The 16,288-nt window shown below is 39.9% G+C and overlaps 1 protein-coding gene across 3 annotated transcripts in view; it reads right to left on the bottom strand.

The window, feature by feature from the left end:
• pou6f2 (POU class 6 homeobox 2) overlaps positions 1-6,817 on the bottom strand; it is a 70,122-nt gene extending 63,305 nt beyond the window's left edge. For 2 of the 3 annotated variants that reach the window (XM_061713378.1, XM_061713380.1), the window contains exon 1: positions 6,556-6,817. In XM_061713378.1, coding sequence (XP_061569362.1) covers positions 6,556-6,727 — 172 coding nt within the window. In that variant the 5' untranslated portion in view covers positions 6,728-6,817. Of the gene's footprint in view, positions 1-4,019; positions 4,180-6,555 lie in introns of those variants that run through there. The other variant, XM_061713379.1, reaches the window with a different exon arrangement.
• Positions 6,818-16,288: the final 9,471 nt, after the last annotated feature.

Genomic DNA, 16,288 nt, shown 5'->3' with positions numbered 1-16,288 from the left:
GATGACCTCTGGCGTTGTTTGTTACGAAAACAAAAAATTCAGTGTGTACTCGCCCTCCCTCCCTGTCCTCCATGCCACGCAGTGATTGTGTTGTTGTAGCCATGGGCACGGTGGGCACATTAGCAAATGTATTACACCTGCTTTATAGGCATGCATTAAGCCTGTTTTCAAGTTTGCACAGACTGAAATCCCCATAATGAGATCCACCTCCTGAGGAGAGACTCGTTCCCCCTCGGTCTCCTTTATTCACTCTTATTTACTCTGCATGGGCCATTCAGCGCTGGGTTTTTGCGCCACTTTATTACTTAACCTCACCACACAGCATTACAGGGCTCTTTGCATCAGCAAGCGGCCTATCCCGCCATGCATCCTGCTCACTAAGCTGATTACACAAAAATAATAAGAACTCATGCCTCAAGCGCTGTGCTTCATGTGTCTCAGCAAAATGTGTGTATGAAAAAGATTTTCATACGAGACAGTCTCACTTCTACTACATGAAACTCGCACCAAGGGCCCGATTTACTAAAGGTTTGCGTGTGTTAAAACGTGTGCAAACTTGACAGCACCCGCAAACCAAAGTGCCAGCTGATCTACTAACAGCGTGCAAAGAGGACTGCGTCTCTGAAATGCGCAAAATTGCACACGCAATTCAGTTAGTACTTGCCCTGATGAATAATCAATATGGGGCGTATCCGCCAGAACGCGCTAAATACTGGGAGGGGAAGATGCAAATTGCTCCATTTACCACGCGCAATGAGATTTACCAAGCCTGAAAGTAATTGCGCGTATTGTGATTGCGTCTGTATTTAATACGTTCGAAAGGAAGGTGCTAATCTGCTGCTGCCGTTATTGTGGCAAGGAGGCGACATCCAAAATCAAAGAATACGCAGAGAGAGAGTCTTTATTCTGCTGCATGCTATTTTAAAAATGGTTGCACAAGTTTTATTAAAGGCCACTTTTTCTTTAGTTCTTCGCCTTATATCTTTGCCACCTTATTTTATTGTGCCCCCCTCCACTCGCCCACAAGCAGGCCAAGCCTTTGTGCCAAAACTTTGTATTTTATTGATTACTTATCTTATTGAACGTGAAATCATCCTTCGTAAATTACATTTAATTAAAACCCGTGCTTATTAATCACAAAACACAGGTTAAACATCATGACCAAATCTGCTCCGTCCCGCTGTGTCAGGATCAGCGCAGAGACTGCAGCTTCGCCTGAATTATGGTTCCGCGTTAAATCGACGGCGTAGCCGACGCGTAGGGTCGCGGGCGGGGTGCGTCGCCGCGTTTAGCCTACGCCGTCGGTTCTGCGTTGGTGTGACGCGGAACCATAAATCAGCCTGTAGTGTGCGCTGTGCGCTGTTCTGAACACTTCTCTTCTTTCGGCCATATGATGGTCCCGTCTGTCACACATTTACTGTCAGTGTTTGCTATATAATATATAATATTCGCAATATACTGTGGACATCTGAATAAAAACTTAACTCATAAATAGATGAATCAAAGCGCTCTCCAGCTCTGTGTCTGAATTGTCTTTTTCTCCTCAGATCATGCCGAGCACCGCCGGCTCACGCAAACCCGACCAATTCAATATTAAAATCAAATTCGGTCCTGTGGCCCGTTTTTCTATTTCGTATTTTTGATCTGTGCCTAAAATTGAAATATGAAAAACCAGACGTTTTTCTGTTTTTTGTGTTACCAACTGCATTTATTCTATCGCAGCTTTTCTCCGATATTGCGTTTCTTTTGGTAATGTTTAAATGTCTTTGCTGTAGTTCATGAATGTATTTATTTGCCTCTTCCACTAATATCTCTAACTCCAACTCGTTCAATTTCATTTTGCGCTTGTGACTTGTGACTGTGCTTTCCATCCAGACTCTCCATGGCGCAAACGTAAGACGCGCAACACCTCATTTAAATACTGCGGTTTGCACCTGTTATCAATTGCGCACGCAATCTTAGTTGATCACCCGCAAACCACGCAACAACTGCACGCGCAAACTTTTTCAGTGCACACGCAATTTAGTACTCTTTATTTAGGATCTTAGTAAATCGGGCCCCAAGTGTTAGCGATGTTTGAACTGAAGCACGAGGAAAGGATACGGCATGGTTTCGAAAATCAAACGTACTCCAAAGAGTCAAAGTTTCAGACTTTTCCGCTGCGTCTTTGCCCACTGATGCTTTTCATTTTCTCTCTGTGCAGGTAGTTTTCCCCTTTTTCTAACTGTATGTGTAAGAAAAGTGGTTGATGAAATATTTTTTCATTTCAAAGTTAGTTGAAACTTTTCATGCAGAGTAATCCGGATCGAGACATTTCACTGCTCTGGTGCACAATCTGTAAAATGATGCCTAATGAGCCTGAAAAAACAAAACCAAACATGAAAGCTGCATTACAGCAGGACTTTTATTTTTTTTTGAATGACCTCAAATACCAGGAATCAATGAACACTCGTCTTGCTCTTTGGGAAGGGCGGTGTGGAGGGGGGGGGGGGGTTCTGTAGGTGACCTTTGTGAAAATGTACCACCATTTTGGCAGAATCCGTATAAGTGCAGACCATTTCATGCAGACAGTAAGTGTATGAAATGAGCGCTCCTGTCGTTCCAGCCTGCCTCTCTTTGACAGCGTGATGATAGAAGCGTCACATCCTTGGGACAGTAAATGCAAACTGACAACAGATGAGTCTTTGGTTGTGGAATATAATACAGAATTGTGCTTTGAGTGTCTTATTATCTTGTCTGTTGATGTCTCAAAAGGGGGGATTTGTTCGAGAAGAGAAGACAGAAACTGTGCGCATCTAACACCATCTTGTCCTCTGCAAAAAAAATAAAAAATAGCTTGCCCCGCCATCAACAGCTCTCCCACCTAATGTCCACTTCTACTTGGGATAAATGCAAGGCAGCAGGAGGTTTACAGTGGCTTGTAGCCCCTGTTACATGAAGTGGAAGACTATTTGCACATGCAAGCTCTTAGGACGAGAAGGAGTGTTTTTTTTTCACCACCGCGGTAAGCAGGTGGAGGCTGCACCAGCTTGACACTACGCCGTACACGAACATAACTACTACTGTCATTGTCTACTCTGGCTGACTTGTCCTCTCCTAACTGGCACAAACTGCTGCAAACATTGTGAAGGCACTCACGCTAAACAAATCTCCTGTGAGGGACACGGGAGGTGTGGTGAACCCCAACAAGAAAAGAAAAGAAGCCCCCAAAGCACATTTAATCACACGTAAGTGTAACAACTCAGAAATGTAAAGTCCAAAATTTTTAGAAGATAAACTTCCAAACATTTCATTTCCAGAGATTTCCTATAAAATGACAAAATTTTTCTGACACTCCACAACTCTTGAGGCATAAGTTGTACTCCAACCCTGAATCAGAATGCACTTTCAGTCAGCTTTGTTATGAATACAATGTGTATTGTGATTACGCCACATGCTTTTAAGGTTTTTTCTCTATCTGCATGGTTTTGTTCACATGCCTTGAAATTATAGTTTTTTTTTTCCCCTCAGTATCTCTCACACTTGGGCTTTTAAAATATCTAACATGCTAACCAGAACAAAGTATGAGAGAGTTTCACATCTGTATGATTGGAAGAATTCCAGAGAGGTGGAGGAATGAACGTTTTGTGGTTCCTGCTCAGTTCAGAACCACGTAAAAACAAACAGAAGAATGTAAAACTGTGTTTATATATCCTTGAGAGTTTGTCTTTTATCACTGGTAATTATACTGATGGGATAATGGAGCTACAGCCACTGCAAACACAAATATAGGCAAATGCAACTCATTTAGCAGCAATAACATTCCCAACAAAAGGATCAAACATCCATCCGTCCCTTTTCTATACCTGCTTTAATCCTGCTCAGGGCCACGAGCAGGATCAAACACAAAGACAACAAGTATGCAGAGTCTTTTCATGAGTTAACTGTACCTTATAAAGATGAAATTCATCCAACTGCTTTCCTATCAACTTTATGAAAGCATATAAAAGTTTATAAAAATTAAATAGCGTCGCTTTTACCTGTTTGGCCAAATCTGCTTTGCTCTGCTGGCTTTAGAAACTCATGGCAGGTAATGTAATCCATCAGCTGCAGTTCAAAGTGTGGCGCTGCAGTTCACCACGGCTTCGCCAAACGCAAAAAACAACACAAATATGGACAACAAAAACACAAGCGTCCTAAATCCTCTGCAATCTGGATGATTTTAGAGACAGAGAGAGATGCTGAGTCTTCAACGCCCCCCTCCACCACCCCACTCTTCCTCCCCCCGCCTGTGTCCGTCAATAGAGGGCATGACTGTGCCACATCTCCTCACTATCCCCCTGACAAGTCATGTGGGCAGCAGCTCAAAAACCCAAACCTGCCGCTGGCGCAGCCCAGGGCTCTGCCGGCGGGGTAGAGACCACCATCCCTCAAAACTCACAACTTCCCCACACAGGAGTGGCTCTGATTAGCCACATGCACAACGACCACAGTCCATCAGCAAACACCGAGAGGAATGCTGCTGATGCAAATTCTCTCATCCAGAAATTCCTGGAACCAGCCAAGTTTCTCCTAAGTAGTTTCTCAATGAAAAGAGCAAATATGTGATGTAAAAATAAATAGGTTTCACGGGTAAATAATGAGTAAAGCACACAAGGATAAATATAAATCAAGTGTTAAAAAGCATAAGCGTGCGAGGGAGGAAAGGAGAAACAAAAAGACGCAAGTGAGAGCAGGAGAGCAGTCAGATAAAACTGATCAGAAAGCAGAGAAAAAAGGGGAGAGATTGATGTTTATTAAACCAAATTGCAACACTTTTGAGACAAATCTTGCATTGCACAGTTCTTGTTTGGAGAACTAGCCAGAGGTTATTCTTGAAATAGGGATTTAAAAGACAGCTGAACTCTAACTGATTAAGTTTGAAAGTAATATTTGGCTCTACTGCCTCCAAATTCTTATTTTGTTTTGTTTGGCAGTCTCAACCCAAAGGAACTTTGCCATAATTTTAGCTGCTTCGCAGGCAAAACACGGTCTCTTTCTCTCTCTCTCACACACACACACACAGACACACACACACATGTACACACACACACACAGCTGGTTAACTGCACAAACTTACAATTTTCATTGCATCATGAGAAAACAAATGGAAAAAAAATGATATTTGCAAACCAGAATCACTGACACGCGAGCACATTTGCAGCAGACAGCCTCGTACACAAACACAGACAGGTTAACTCTCAGATATGAGGGAGAAAAAAACGCTACAGAATCAGAAGACATCCAAGTTTGTATGAATGCCAAAAAAAAACTAAATCTGTGATGTTGCATTCACTGATAAATGATAAACGAAACAAAATATGACAATGAGGTTGAAGAATAAGCAAATTGTAAATAAAAATAAACTCGTGGAAATGATCTGGCCTGTGGACATGGATGAAAATTTACGAATGATTAGGATAAGATTAAAATGTTTTCCTTAAATTAAATAAATTCATTAAGCTCTGGGCTACAAAGCAAATATATTAATTCTGCAGGGACAGTAACAATATAGATTTTTAGTTTACTCTCTCTCTCTAAAGAAACTGTCTAAAAAGAAAACAGGTTTAGGGCTAAAATGCCTTTTTCATTATAATTTTTAATGAGAAAACCTGCTTAGTGATTATTTCAATCATTATGTTTATTGATTCATAACGAGGCTCACTGATTGAATTAATCCACATGACTGAAGCCTCAAATTAGGAAAACTGCACTTATCTAGACACAACCAGTCCAATGTAAACACCCAGTTAATGAGAAAACAGCCAAAATAATCAGCATGATGGTGTGCAATTGGTGTAATTTGGAGAAAAAATGTGCTACTTATACAAACAAGACTGAAAAACAAGTTTCAACAATAAAGGAGAATGCTTAAATCTCATGGACTGTGAATGCAATATTACTATTAGTGGCATTATAAAGTTTTTTTTTCTTTTATTGATAAATCACTGAATAATAAATAGAAAAATTACCTTGTTTGAGTTATAAAAAAAAACAGTCTTTACCAGATCTGTGAAACCAGAGATTAAAGCAAAATATCCTGATGGATAGAATTTCATTTTTGCAGCTCCAGTCAACTTTTTAAAACGATTTATTGTAAATCTGATGCTACAATTTATGCAATCCTGCTGCTACAAAATATACAACAACTATAAAGAATAATAACTTTAAAAAAAAAGATGCATTTAGGAGTGACAGTTTTGGAGAGTAAATGCTTGCAGCCCATTAAACTATCACAAACTGTATAAATGAAGTGCTTTTATCAAAGAAAAACAAAAGCGTGTATATGAATTAAGTTTTTAGATGAATGAAACTGCTTCACACTAATTTCTACACTAACATATCAAACAATCAAACGAGTGGAACTTCATCATTCCTGCTCTGAGTTTGTCATCTGACCTTCCTGACACCTGTCCCATCTCTGGAAGCTGCCGTTTCCACCACACCGCTGTCTAATCCAGACCTCAGTCAGACCTCAGCCAGCAGCTTTGTGGTGGAGTGGAGAAGATTGCAGCGATGAGGTGTGACTGGACTTACCGTAAAGCTTGTTGGGAGTGCCCTCTCTGTCCGTGGCCTCAGAGGGCAGGAGCAGGGGCTCATCGTTCAGATCGCTGTCTGGGGTGGCCGCTTTGTCGTCCGCCCGGAGTTCTGCCGCGCTCATGTCGCTGCGCAGGGAGAGCAGCGGCTTACTCAGCTGCCCTGTAATCATTGGATCCTTGAGGGAGCTGGGAGCCCAGGTGGGAAACAGGGAGGATGGGGGGAAAAAAAAGAGAGAAAAATGCCCCTGGTTAGATGTGCTTCAGCGTCTCACCCTTTACCAGCTCCTTCTCTATATCTCTCCTCACTCTCTCTCTCTCTACCCAGCTTCTCCTTCCTATCGCTCACTCATCTCTCTCCCTCTCTCTTCAGCTCCCTCCCTCCTCAGCTCCCTCTTTTATCTGAGGCTGGTGCTACCCCGCTGCTACTGCCGGCTGCTGCCTGCTGAAGAACTGTTACGGATCGCGTGGCTTTGCCATTATACCCTGCAGCCCTAAAACAGTGATACATCCATCTCTAAGGGCTCATTACTACCTGACATGTGCCTCATCTTCAGCAAATACTAAGCTGACAGCAATCCACAATGAGGTCCATGGCCTGATATTACAAAATAAATGTGATTCTACATCTAAAAGAGAGATATGAGCCAAGCACACACCACTGATTATATTCAGTTTTACTTTGCTGGGGACACAATTAGATTAAAGGTGACATCTTGCTCCAGAGTGAACATCAGGCCTGATTTAAACAAGACATAAAGTCACTGATGTTCCCATATTTTGAAATCAGTTGTTTTCACTCTGCAGAACCAAGTATGAGCAGCATCTAAATTACATCATTAGAACATTATTTCTGCATAGAGGAATTAAAACGTCAATAGGGGGTAAAGTACTAACAGAGATTCAAAAAGGAAACTTTCTTTAGAGCTGATTTAAAAAGAAAAAAACATGTCTTACCTTGAAAAGCTCCAGAGGAAAAGAGTACAAAAGTGTTTCAGAAAGTCCAAATGTCAAAAAGCAGCTATAACATGTCGCCACAGCACACGGACCCGCTACTGCATGCTTTGAACTGAAACCACAAGCACCTTCCTGCGTCTGAAAGGCGACCACAGGTTCAAGCCTGAGGTTGCTTCCTAAGACAAACCCTGGAGATGTCACCTCCTCTTTCTCTCTCCCTCCCGCTTTCACTCGCTCTGTCTCTTCCTCCTTGTGTCTTCCGACTGGAAAGCTCCTCAGACAGTGTTCACCCCACCTCAGGGTCCGAGGCGCAGACACAGAGCAGCAGGACTGTGGCCCTCTTTCTTATTTATGAATCAGGTCCAACCTAAATATGTCTGAGCAGAGGACAGGTGACCAGTGCACATATATACATATATGAGCAGAGAAAAGAAAAAGAGTCTTTTCTTACCGCTGCACCCATCAACCAGAGCCCCCCGAGTCTATCAGGGTGGTCAATGAATTGCTGCCCAGAGGGGCCTTTTTAATGTGCCCATCAAAGAAATCTGCACTCTCTGATATGACACATGATAATCTATGAAAATGTTAATCGATAGAAATAGTTTAAGCTGTCGTTAAAAAAAAACGTGAGCCGACTGGTCAATACTCATATCCCGGGGAACAATGTCACTAGTCATCAGGGCTTCATTTGCGGAGCGCTTAAATGTGGGACACTGCGCATCAATGAACCTCTCAGCCCGCCGAGGTAAACACATTTTCCCTTCTGTCTGAGCTCGGCCGCACTCTGCATGCATTCGGGTGCACCCCCACCTCCTACCTCCTCTCCTTTGAGTAGCTTGATAGGTCCACTGGAGGGCAAAATTAATACCTAATTGAATCTTGCAGTCATCAAAATAATCAATAGTTTTTTATTATTTATTCTTCACAGTCTGTTGACTGTTTGAAAGCTCAGAGGGACAGCGGAGAGCACAGGCAGCCCTGAAATTTTCTACCGTTTCACAATGTAATTTTCACTGGGGCATGAGAGTTTGCAAGACCTATAAAAAATGAGAGCAGTGTTTTTTTGTCAGGAGGTGGGGGAAAAAAAATAAAGGAAAAATGGGAATCTTTGCCCCAGCAGCTACGATGAAAAATAGAATAAACAAGCTACTGACACTTCAGAGAAGGGCAGGGTCCTTTCTGTCCATCCCTCCATCTTTTTCCCGTTCCCCTTTTCTCCTTATTTCATCATATCAGGAGTGTGGCGGTACCTCTCTAATGCTGGCATTTCTCTTCCTGACAGACTCCAAACAAGTGCTGGGAATGAGATCAGAGCTCTAATCTTCCTCTGGCCTCTGAGGCTCCAGGATAACAGGGTATCACATCTCCCACCATCTAACAAAGCTGATAATTACTTCCTAAAAAAAAAAGTCAACGTCGCTTATTTACTATCGTGTCCCTAAATTGGATGTTTTTTCATTATTCTAAGCTATAGTGGTTTTAATCTGACTGGGAAAAAAAATACATTAGCAAAATTAAAATTATATAACTTCCTCTAAATAGTGGACCTGTATGACCTTCATCTTTTTTAACGTTTCCTTAAGGTCCCCTTATTAAAACGATAATTTGAGCTTGTAAATGTGTGTTAAAGGGGGTTGCTGCGAGCGGACACGGGAGACAGGGCATGTCTCATGTCTTCTCTGTTCACTTAGTCTGACCACAGCTCAGGAACAGGTTGCAAAAACAAGAAAAAGCACTTGATGCCCCCCCTCCGCCCGCCCCAGCTCATCAAATGCCCCTAGTGGCCGGAGAATCGGCGCTCAGTGGAGTGTCATCAGATATCCAGGCTAAGAGCCGGTGCTTTTACCAGTGTAAGTGGCATCGGGCGAGGGATTTCAGCCTGTGGCCAAACAAAGAAAAAAAAAAACAATTTAATTTGTTTAATCTTACTCAAAGTGAACTTTACCGTTCCACTAGTATTTACAGCTGTTGAACCGAACTTAATTGCTATCCTGTTACAAACTAAGTGGGCAGGTAAACAAAGATTAATGTGGAAGACACATTTTTATCACTGACCTGAATTAATATGAAATAATCCATCACATTCGCCAATCAAGCCGCTTATTAAATCATTTTTAGTGTGAAATTAAAATGGACGAAGAGACGTTGCACCTAAATGTTCCATTAGAGCAGAGCTGCTATCTTTTGATGGCTGATTTATCTTTTAGTTAAGTAATGAGGGGATTATTAAAAAAAAAGCTTTCCTTAGTTGCATCTTTTCAAATGTAATACTTTTTTTTTTTTGCATAAATAACTGCATAAATTAAAAGGAACATATTTTAAAAGAAGACAGACTATAAATAAATCCAGTGTCTGGGATGCATAGGGACATTTTTGCCCCTTTTCAGTTACATGTCATAGACCAAGAAATAAATTGAGAAAATATGTAATTGGCAGATAAATTGTTGAAACGTATTACCATTTGTGGCAGCCCTTCACTTTAAAATAAAACTTTCTGTCACAAAAACTGACTTCAGCTTGACACCAGCAAATGCATGCTTAGTTTTTGCTTTTTTTAAATCTCATTTTGCATACATTTTACATCCCCTGAGTCACTTAATATAACATTCAGCCTTTCCTTTTTCACAGGCCATCTGGGAGGATTGGATAAAAACCACAATCTACTCCAAATTCAAGCATTTTTTGTTTATTCCACGTAAACCCAACTTGTTGACTTCTCCAGTCAGATCTGATGAAATTTTTAAATATCAGCTTTCACGAATTAAACTATCTTTAAAGTGCTAATGATGTGTCTGGGGTGTTTCTGAACCTTGTGTGCAGCCCATGCTGGGACAGGCCGCATTGACCCTGAACTGGACAAATATAAAATTAAACGAAATGGAGAAAAAAAAGCACAAAATAAGGTTATTAAAATTAATAAAGTTATGTGTTTGTACATGTTTATTTCTCTTTTCTTGAAAGATAACATGTATTCTAAACACTCTTTACATGGATCTTTACCAGCATCAATACGTTTGCCAAGGAGTGTATTTGACTGGTTTGATTATACAGGATTAAGGATTAAGCATGTAGATGTAGTCTTCATGAATGCATTCAAATAATAATAAAATAGAGAGAGAAAACCGTAGGGATGGATTCTGACGAATATGTTTTGTTGGAGTATTAGTATTTGTAGCTATGACAAGACATTAGTGGTGGTTAATCAGCCAAGTCTAAATTACACAGTACCTAAAACAGAAATAAATGCAATGACTGATCTGTTTTTAATGGAGCCAGATGAGTTACTAATCCTGGCAATGAGCAACTGTGAAGACTAGTCCAATTTAGGGCTGTTTAATATTAGAAAAATGTGATATTTTTGACTTACAAGATATAAACAAACTCTTACAGTAAATACATGGTGTTAATGTCTTTCTGCTGTGCTGCTAACACAGACCCCAGAGAATGAAAAACCTATTTAGACACTGAAACAAATAAATGAACAAATTGTTCCCGGCAACAACTGCTTTTTTGCTAATGAAGCACCAAAGATGAACGGAAATACAGATGTTTACCGGAACTTCTTCATGCACCTTTTAAACATGTTCTGCAGTATTTGGGGAGTATTTATGTAAAGAGTTTTAAATATTGAGAAAATTACACATAAATTAATAAATATTATATCATTCACGAGTGCAAGGCATTTTAAATATATAAACAATATATCAGAGTATCATATATTGGATTATTTATATTCTTATATTGCACGTGTTGATTTTGCAATCATTTCTTTATGAGTCTTTTTTTTGGTTTCCCACATGTAATTACAAATGTGCACTGTAGATTTCACTAAAATATATATATTCTAACTTCCTTAAAAACAAAACTATTTATCTGCTTATCATCCTTGGTATCAATAAGACACCAACAATAAACAATACTGTTAAAGACACAGTATTATTCTGTATATTTATGTTAATTTGCTGCATTTGGTGAACGTCCTGAGTCGCTGACGTCTAATGTGGCTTGGTAGATGATGATTTGTCTCCCCCTTAGGGTTATTAACCAAACTGTTCCCCTATCTGATCGTGCATGGAACGAATCCTCACTTTTTCTTTTTGCCACAAAGACGTTTTATATGGTACATGTCTATATGCACTTTTTTTTGCATATAGATAGGGGCCTAATGTTATTGTTAATGATGTTATATTATGTGTGTTTTGCTTATGAAAAGGATGTTTGGCATTGATTTTATCCATCAAATTAAACAAACTAATCCCTCTGTACATTCCTGAAAGAGCAAACCAATACTGAGAAAACTTAAAATGTTTTTCTCTTTTCTTTTTTCTTATTCCAGGCTCGTTAATATGATCAACAGTTATGCTTCTCTCCTCCACTAAAGCTAAAATGCTCCCCAGTGAATGGTCGGTGGGTCAGTGAAAGCTGAGGGCTATCAAAGCTGTGTATTAAAAGGAGCTCTTTGAAGCTTGTAAACCACGGTGCCCAGCAGGTCCACAACAGATAGGCGCTTCTGATTGGTCAGGTGTGTGTGTGTGTTTTTTGCCAGATCGATCCGCAGAGCTGACATTCTGGAGCATCAAAGCTTTCAGTGCACTAATCTGACTCCTCCTATGAGGGCAAGGGTTGTTTTTATTATTTTCCTTTTTTGTCCACGAGATGCTCTTGCATGCTTATGATATAAGAGTGGGCGAAGTGTGCGTTTCAATGGTTTGAATGGGAATGAACACATATGAATTTAAGCTCGGGCTGTATTTATCAACAAATAAATAATGCAAAACTTTAAAGAGTGTTGAGGAGAGAAGCAGAGAATCACAGGAGCTATCCGTTGGAGATACCATTGGCAGCAGAGGAGTGACACCGCAGAGATTCACACACGACTGCGCCTCAAAGTCAGTTTCCCTCACACCGTCTCTGGAGACCTGCGCCACATACACACTCATGAAAGGTGTGAAAATCTGATTTCCCAAAAAGGATCGGTAATTCTCTGTGAGGGTGGAAGCCGCAATCAATAAATCATTGCTAAGCAGATTGTAAAGAGAAAAAAAAATTATTCCCCCTTGGTATCAGTGCATTAAGATTCTCCTGAGGATGGATGAAGCAAGAGGGAGGTGTGAGACAATCTCAATAAAGAAGAGGCAAATCATACCTTTGGCATTCATCTGGACTACGGCTGTCAGCGCCGTGACGAAGGAGCAGGGCAGCCGACCAATATCTGAGGGGTTCATTCAACACCATGCTAAGGAATGTCTGCACGGATTCAAGAGAAACAAAGTAGTGTTGACTATTATTGCAACACAAGTTAATAAGTCTGCAAGACGATTCCTTCATCTGCACTTATGACAGCTTATGTTTGTCCTGTCAAGTAATCCAAAGGGTAAATGAGACATTTTACCTCACAGTATGCCTGTGAGGCAACTGCTAATGAACTCAAACAAAAAAGGCCACAGTACAATAAGCTAAAGTATTACCAACAAATCTAATAATTAACCTTTTTTTGTCACATTATCATAAGAGGACATCCATTCCCCTTTCAGTGGAAGACAGAAAAATACGGGAATTGTACTATAAGTCTGAAATGTCAAAGTATAAATAATCCTGGGCACAGACATACAAAAAGTACCTCATTAATCTATAGGTTGATAGATGGATAAATAGAAGCCAGGTATAACAAACAAACAATGACATATGACAGAAATATGTAAAGTAGAAGTAAATGTGTACAAGCCAATATACACACAATGTATAGGGTTGTGATAATAATAAGGTGCAATAGAAGGCTTTGAAGAGCCAGTTGTGCAACTAACATACAGATATATAAAATCTGGGTAAGTGAAGATGAAATGTCACCTATGACATGAAGTAACTCAGTCCACTTCTGCGATCACAGCTTGGACATGGACGGATGAATTACAGAGTCTGATGGTACAGGACAGGAAATATTTTCTGTATCGTCTCGTTAAACAGCCAGGTTGGATGTTGCTGAAGCTGCTCTTGAGCCATCGAGGGTTTTTATGAAGGGGTAAGAGGCAGGCATTGCTCATGACTGTGCACAGTTTTGCCAACTTTCTGTTCGTTGCCACGTCCTCTACTGTGACAAGTAGTGATGCACCGAAATGAAAATTTGTGGCCGAAACCGAAACCGAAATTAATATTAAACACTTGGCCGAATACCGAACAATACCGAACATGGTTCTTCAGCAGTTTTTCATTTATTTTGCCAATTTTTTCACCATTGCATAAATCAAATACATTTGATTTAGGCATGCTTTTCAAAGAAAAAAATCTTTTACAAAATTACAAGGTAGAAAATATTTATTGAACATAAAAAAATGAAAATTTTTTAATTTCCCAGCATTATGTTGTTTTGGTTCCACCTCCTGGTGAATGTTAGTTTTTGGTTGGCCAAGGATTTATGTAGTGCGCAACGTTACGGGACGGATCGGCCAGTCTATTTCCTTATTTTACAACGCCGTTATTAATTGTTCGTTTTTTTCCCCCACTTATTCCACCGAACACTGAAACTGTTTTCTTGCCATTTTCGGCCGAACAATTTCGGTTACCGAACAATCGGTGCATCACTAGTGACAAGCTTGGAGCCAACAACCAACTCTGCCTTTTTAATGAGTTTCTTTCATCTTCTGGCATCCTTTGCTCTGGTGCTTGCCCCCAAGCACACCACAGCAACGCAGATGGTGCTCGCAACAACAGATTGATAAAACATCTGGAGCATACACTGAAGGACCTGAGCATCTTCAGGGAGTAAAACTGGCTCAAGCTCTTCTTATAGACGGCCTCTGCAGATTATTGTCCAGTAGAGTAGGTACTTATAGGATGAGAGGATTTCAACGTCTGTGAGAGATTGGGGACACCTGTGGCTGCTGGAGTCCAAACAGATCACGATTCCCCTCAGCCTGTCTGCTCTCCACACCCCTCCTCTAGCTGGGTCATAGGAAAATGTCTGTAGGTGTCAAGACAGTCCAGCACTTGAAGTCTGAAGTGTGGGTGAAGAAGAGAAATTGAGCTAGCATTGTCCCCTGGGGGGGGGGTGTCCCCGATGTTACCTGTCAGACCTTCAGGCACACAAACTGGTGTCTGTCCCTCAGGTGGTCATCAGTCCGTATCACCAGGGGAGTTTCCACCTGCACACTCTCAGGTTTTGCCCTCAGCAGTCTCAGATGGATGGTCCTGAAGGTGCTTGAGAGGTCGAAGGGATGTGGCGCATACCAGGGAGTTGGCTCTGTCCGAGGAGGAACTCTGCAGCAGATGTATTATAGCACCTTCTACACTCTCAAAGGACCGGTATGCAAACTGAAAGGGATCTTGTAACGGGCATACTTATGGTGCGATGTGAGACAGTACCTCAATAATGTGACAAGTCAGTGCTATTGGTCTTTAGTCATTTAGTAACGCAGGGTGTCTGTTTTTAGGAGGATGTTTCCCAGAGCACTGGAACTTTCTGGAGAAGCAGGTTCTTGTTCAAGAGGTGCTGGAGTACTTCACGTAGGTGCTTTCAGCCCTCCTGGGTTGATGTCTGCTCCAGCAGCTTTCCCCTGCTTTAACTTACAGCAGATAGATTTATTTGTTTTACTTTGTTATATATATATATATATATAAATATATATATATATATATATATATATATATATATATATATATATATATATATATATCCCTGCTTTAACTTACAGCAGATAGATTTATTTGTTTTACTTATATATATATATATATATATATATATATATATATATATATATATATATATATATATATATATATATATATATATATATATTATAGTCTGATTCGTTGTCGTCTTGCATTACAGAATGTTCTGGGCCAACTTACAAAAGATGTTCTGAGTCTCTGGAGAGCGCCTAGAGACAACTTCTGTTGTAATTAGGGTTGCCACCCGTCCCGTAAAATACGGAATTGTCCTTTATTTGAGAAAAAAATGTTGCGTCCCGTATTGAACTAATACGGGACGCGATTTGTCCCGTATTTTCATTAACGCCCCATTCACACGTCTGTCATACAAACATCAATACTAAATTTAACAATAATGAACAAAATAAAACACAGAAAACATTAAGGCCAGCAAAATCTTTGATTGTGTAAATGAACTTTTACACCATATTCTAGTTGAATTATTGAAATAAATGAACTTTTACACCATATTCTAGTTGAATTATTGAAATAAATGAACTTTTACACCATGTTCTAGTTGAATTATTGAAATAAATTAACTTTTACACCATATTCTAGTTGAATTATTGAAATAAATTAACTTTTACACCATATTCTAGTTGAATTATTGAAATAAATTAACTTTTACACCATATTCTAGTTGAATTATTGAAATAAATTAACTTTTACACCATATTCTTCACCTGTAGCTATATTATACATCTTGGCTGATGTGGACATACACAGCATAGGAGGATATTTCAGTTACTAGTACGGTTGTCTGTCTATACAGTCATGCAAGTTCAATGCTATTAAAGCACTTTAAACTTTAAATCAAAGTGTTTTGTTTTTTTCATATAAAATAAACAGATTTTTATGCAGTTTAGAAGTTTTGGGGCTTTTTTTTGGCGCCTGTGCTGCTGAAATCAGGGCGTCCCTTATTTCTATTTCTGAAAGGTGGCAACCCTAGTTGTAATAGAGGCTACAGTATATAAATAAAATTGAAAATTGAATTGAGAAATAATATTCTGTTCTATTTTGGCTCATTTTACATAATAAATACATTGTCAGTGAATTCTGCATGACTCTCTCTC

The sequence above is a fragment of the Cololabis saira genome, chromosome 22, assembly GCF_033807715.1.
Source record: "Cololabis saira isolate AMF1-May2022 chromosome 22, fColSai1.1, whole genome shotgun sequence".
Taxonomy (NCBI): Eukaryota; Metazoa; Chordata; class Actinopteri; order Beloniformes; family Belonidae; genus Cololabis; species Cololabis saira.
The sequence above is the reverse complement of the archived record's forward strand: the minus strand, read 5'-3'. Positions and strand labels throughout refer to the sequence as shown.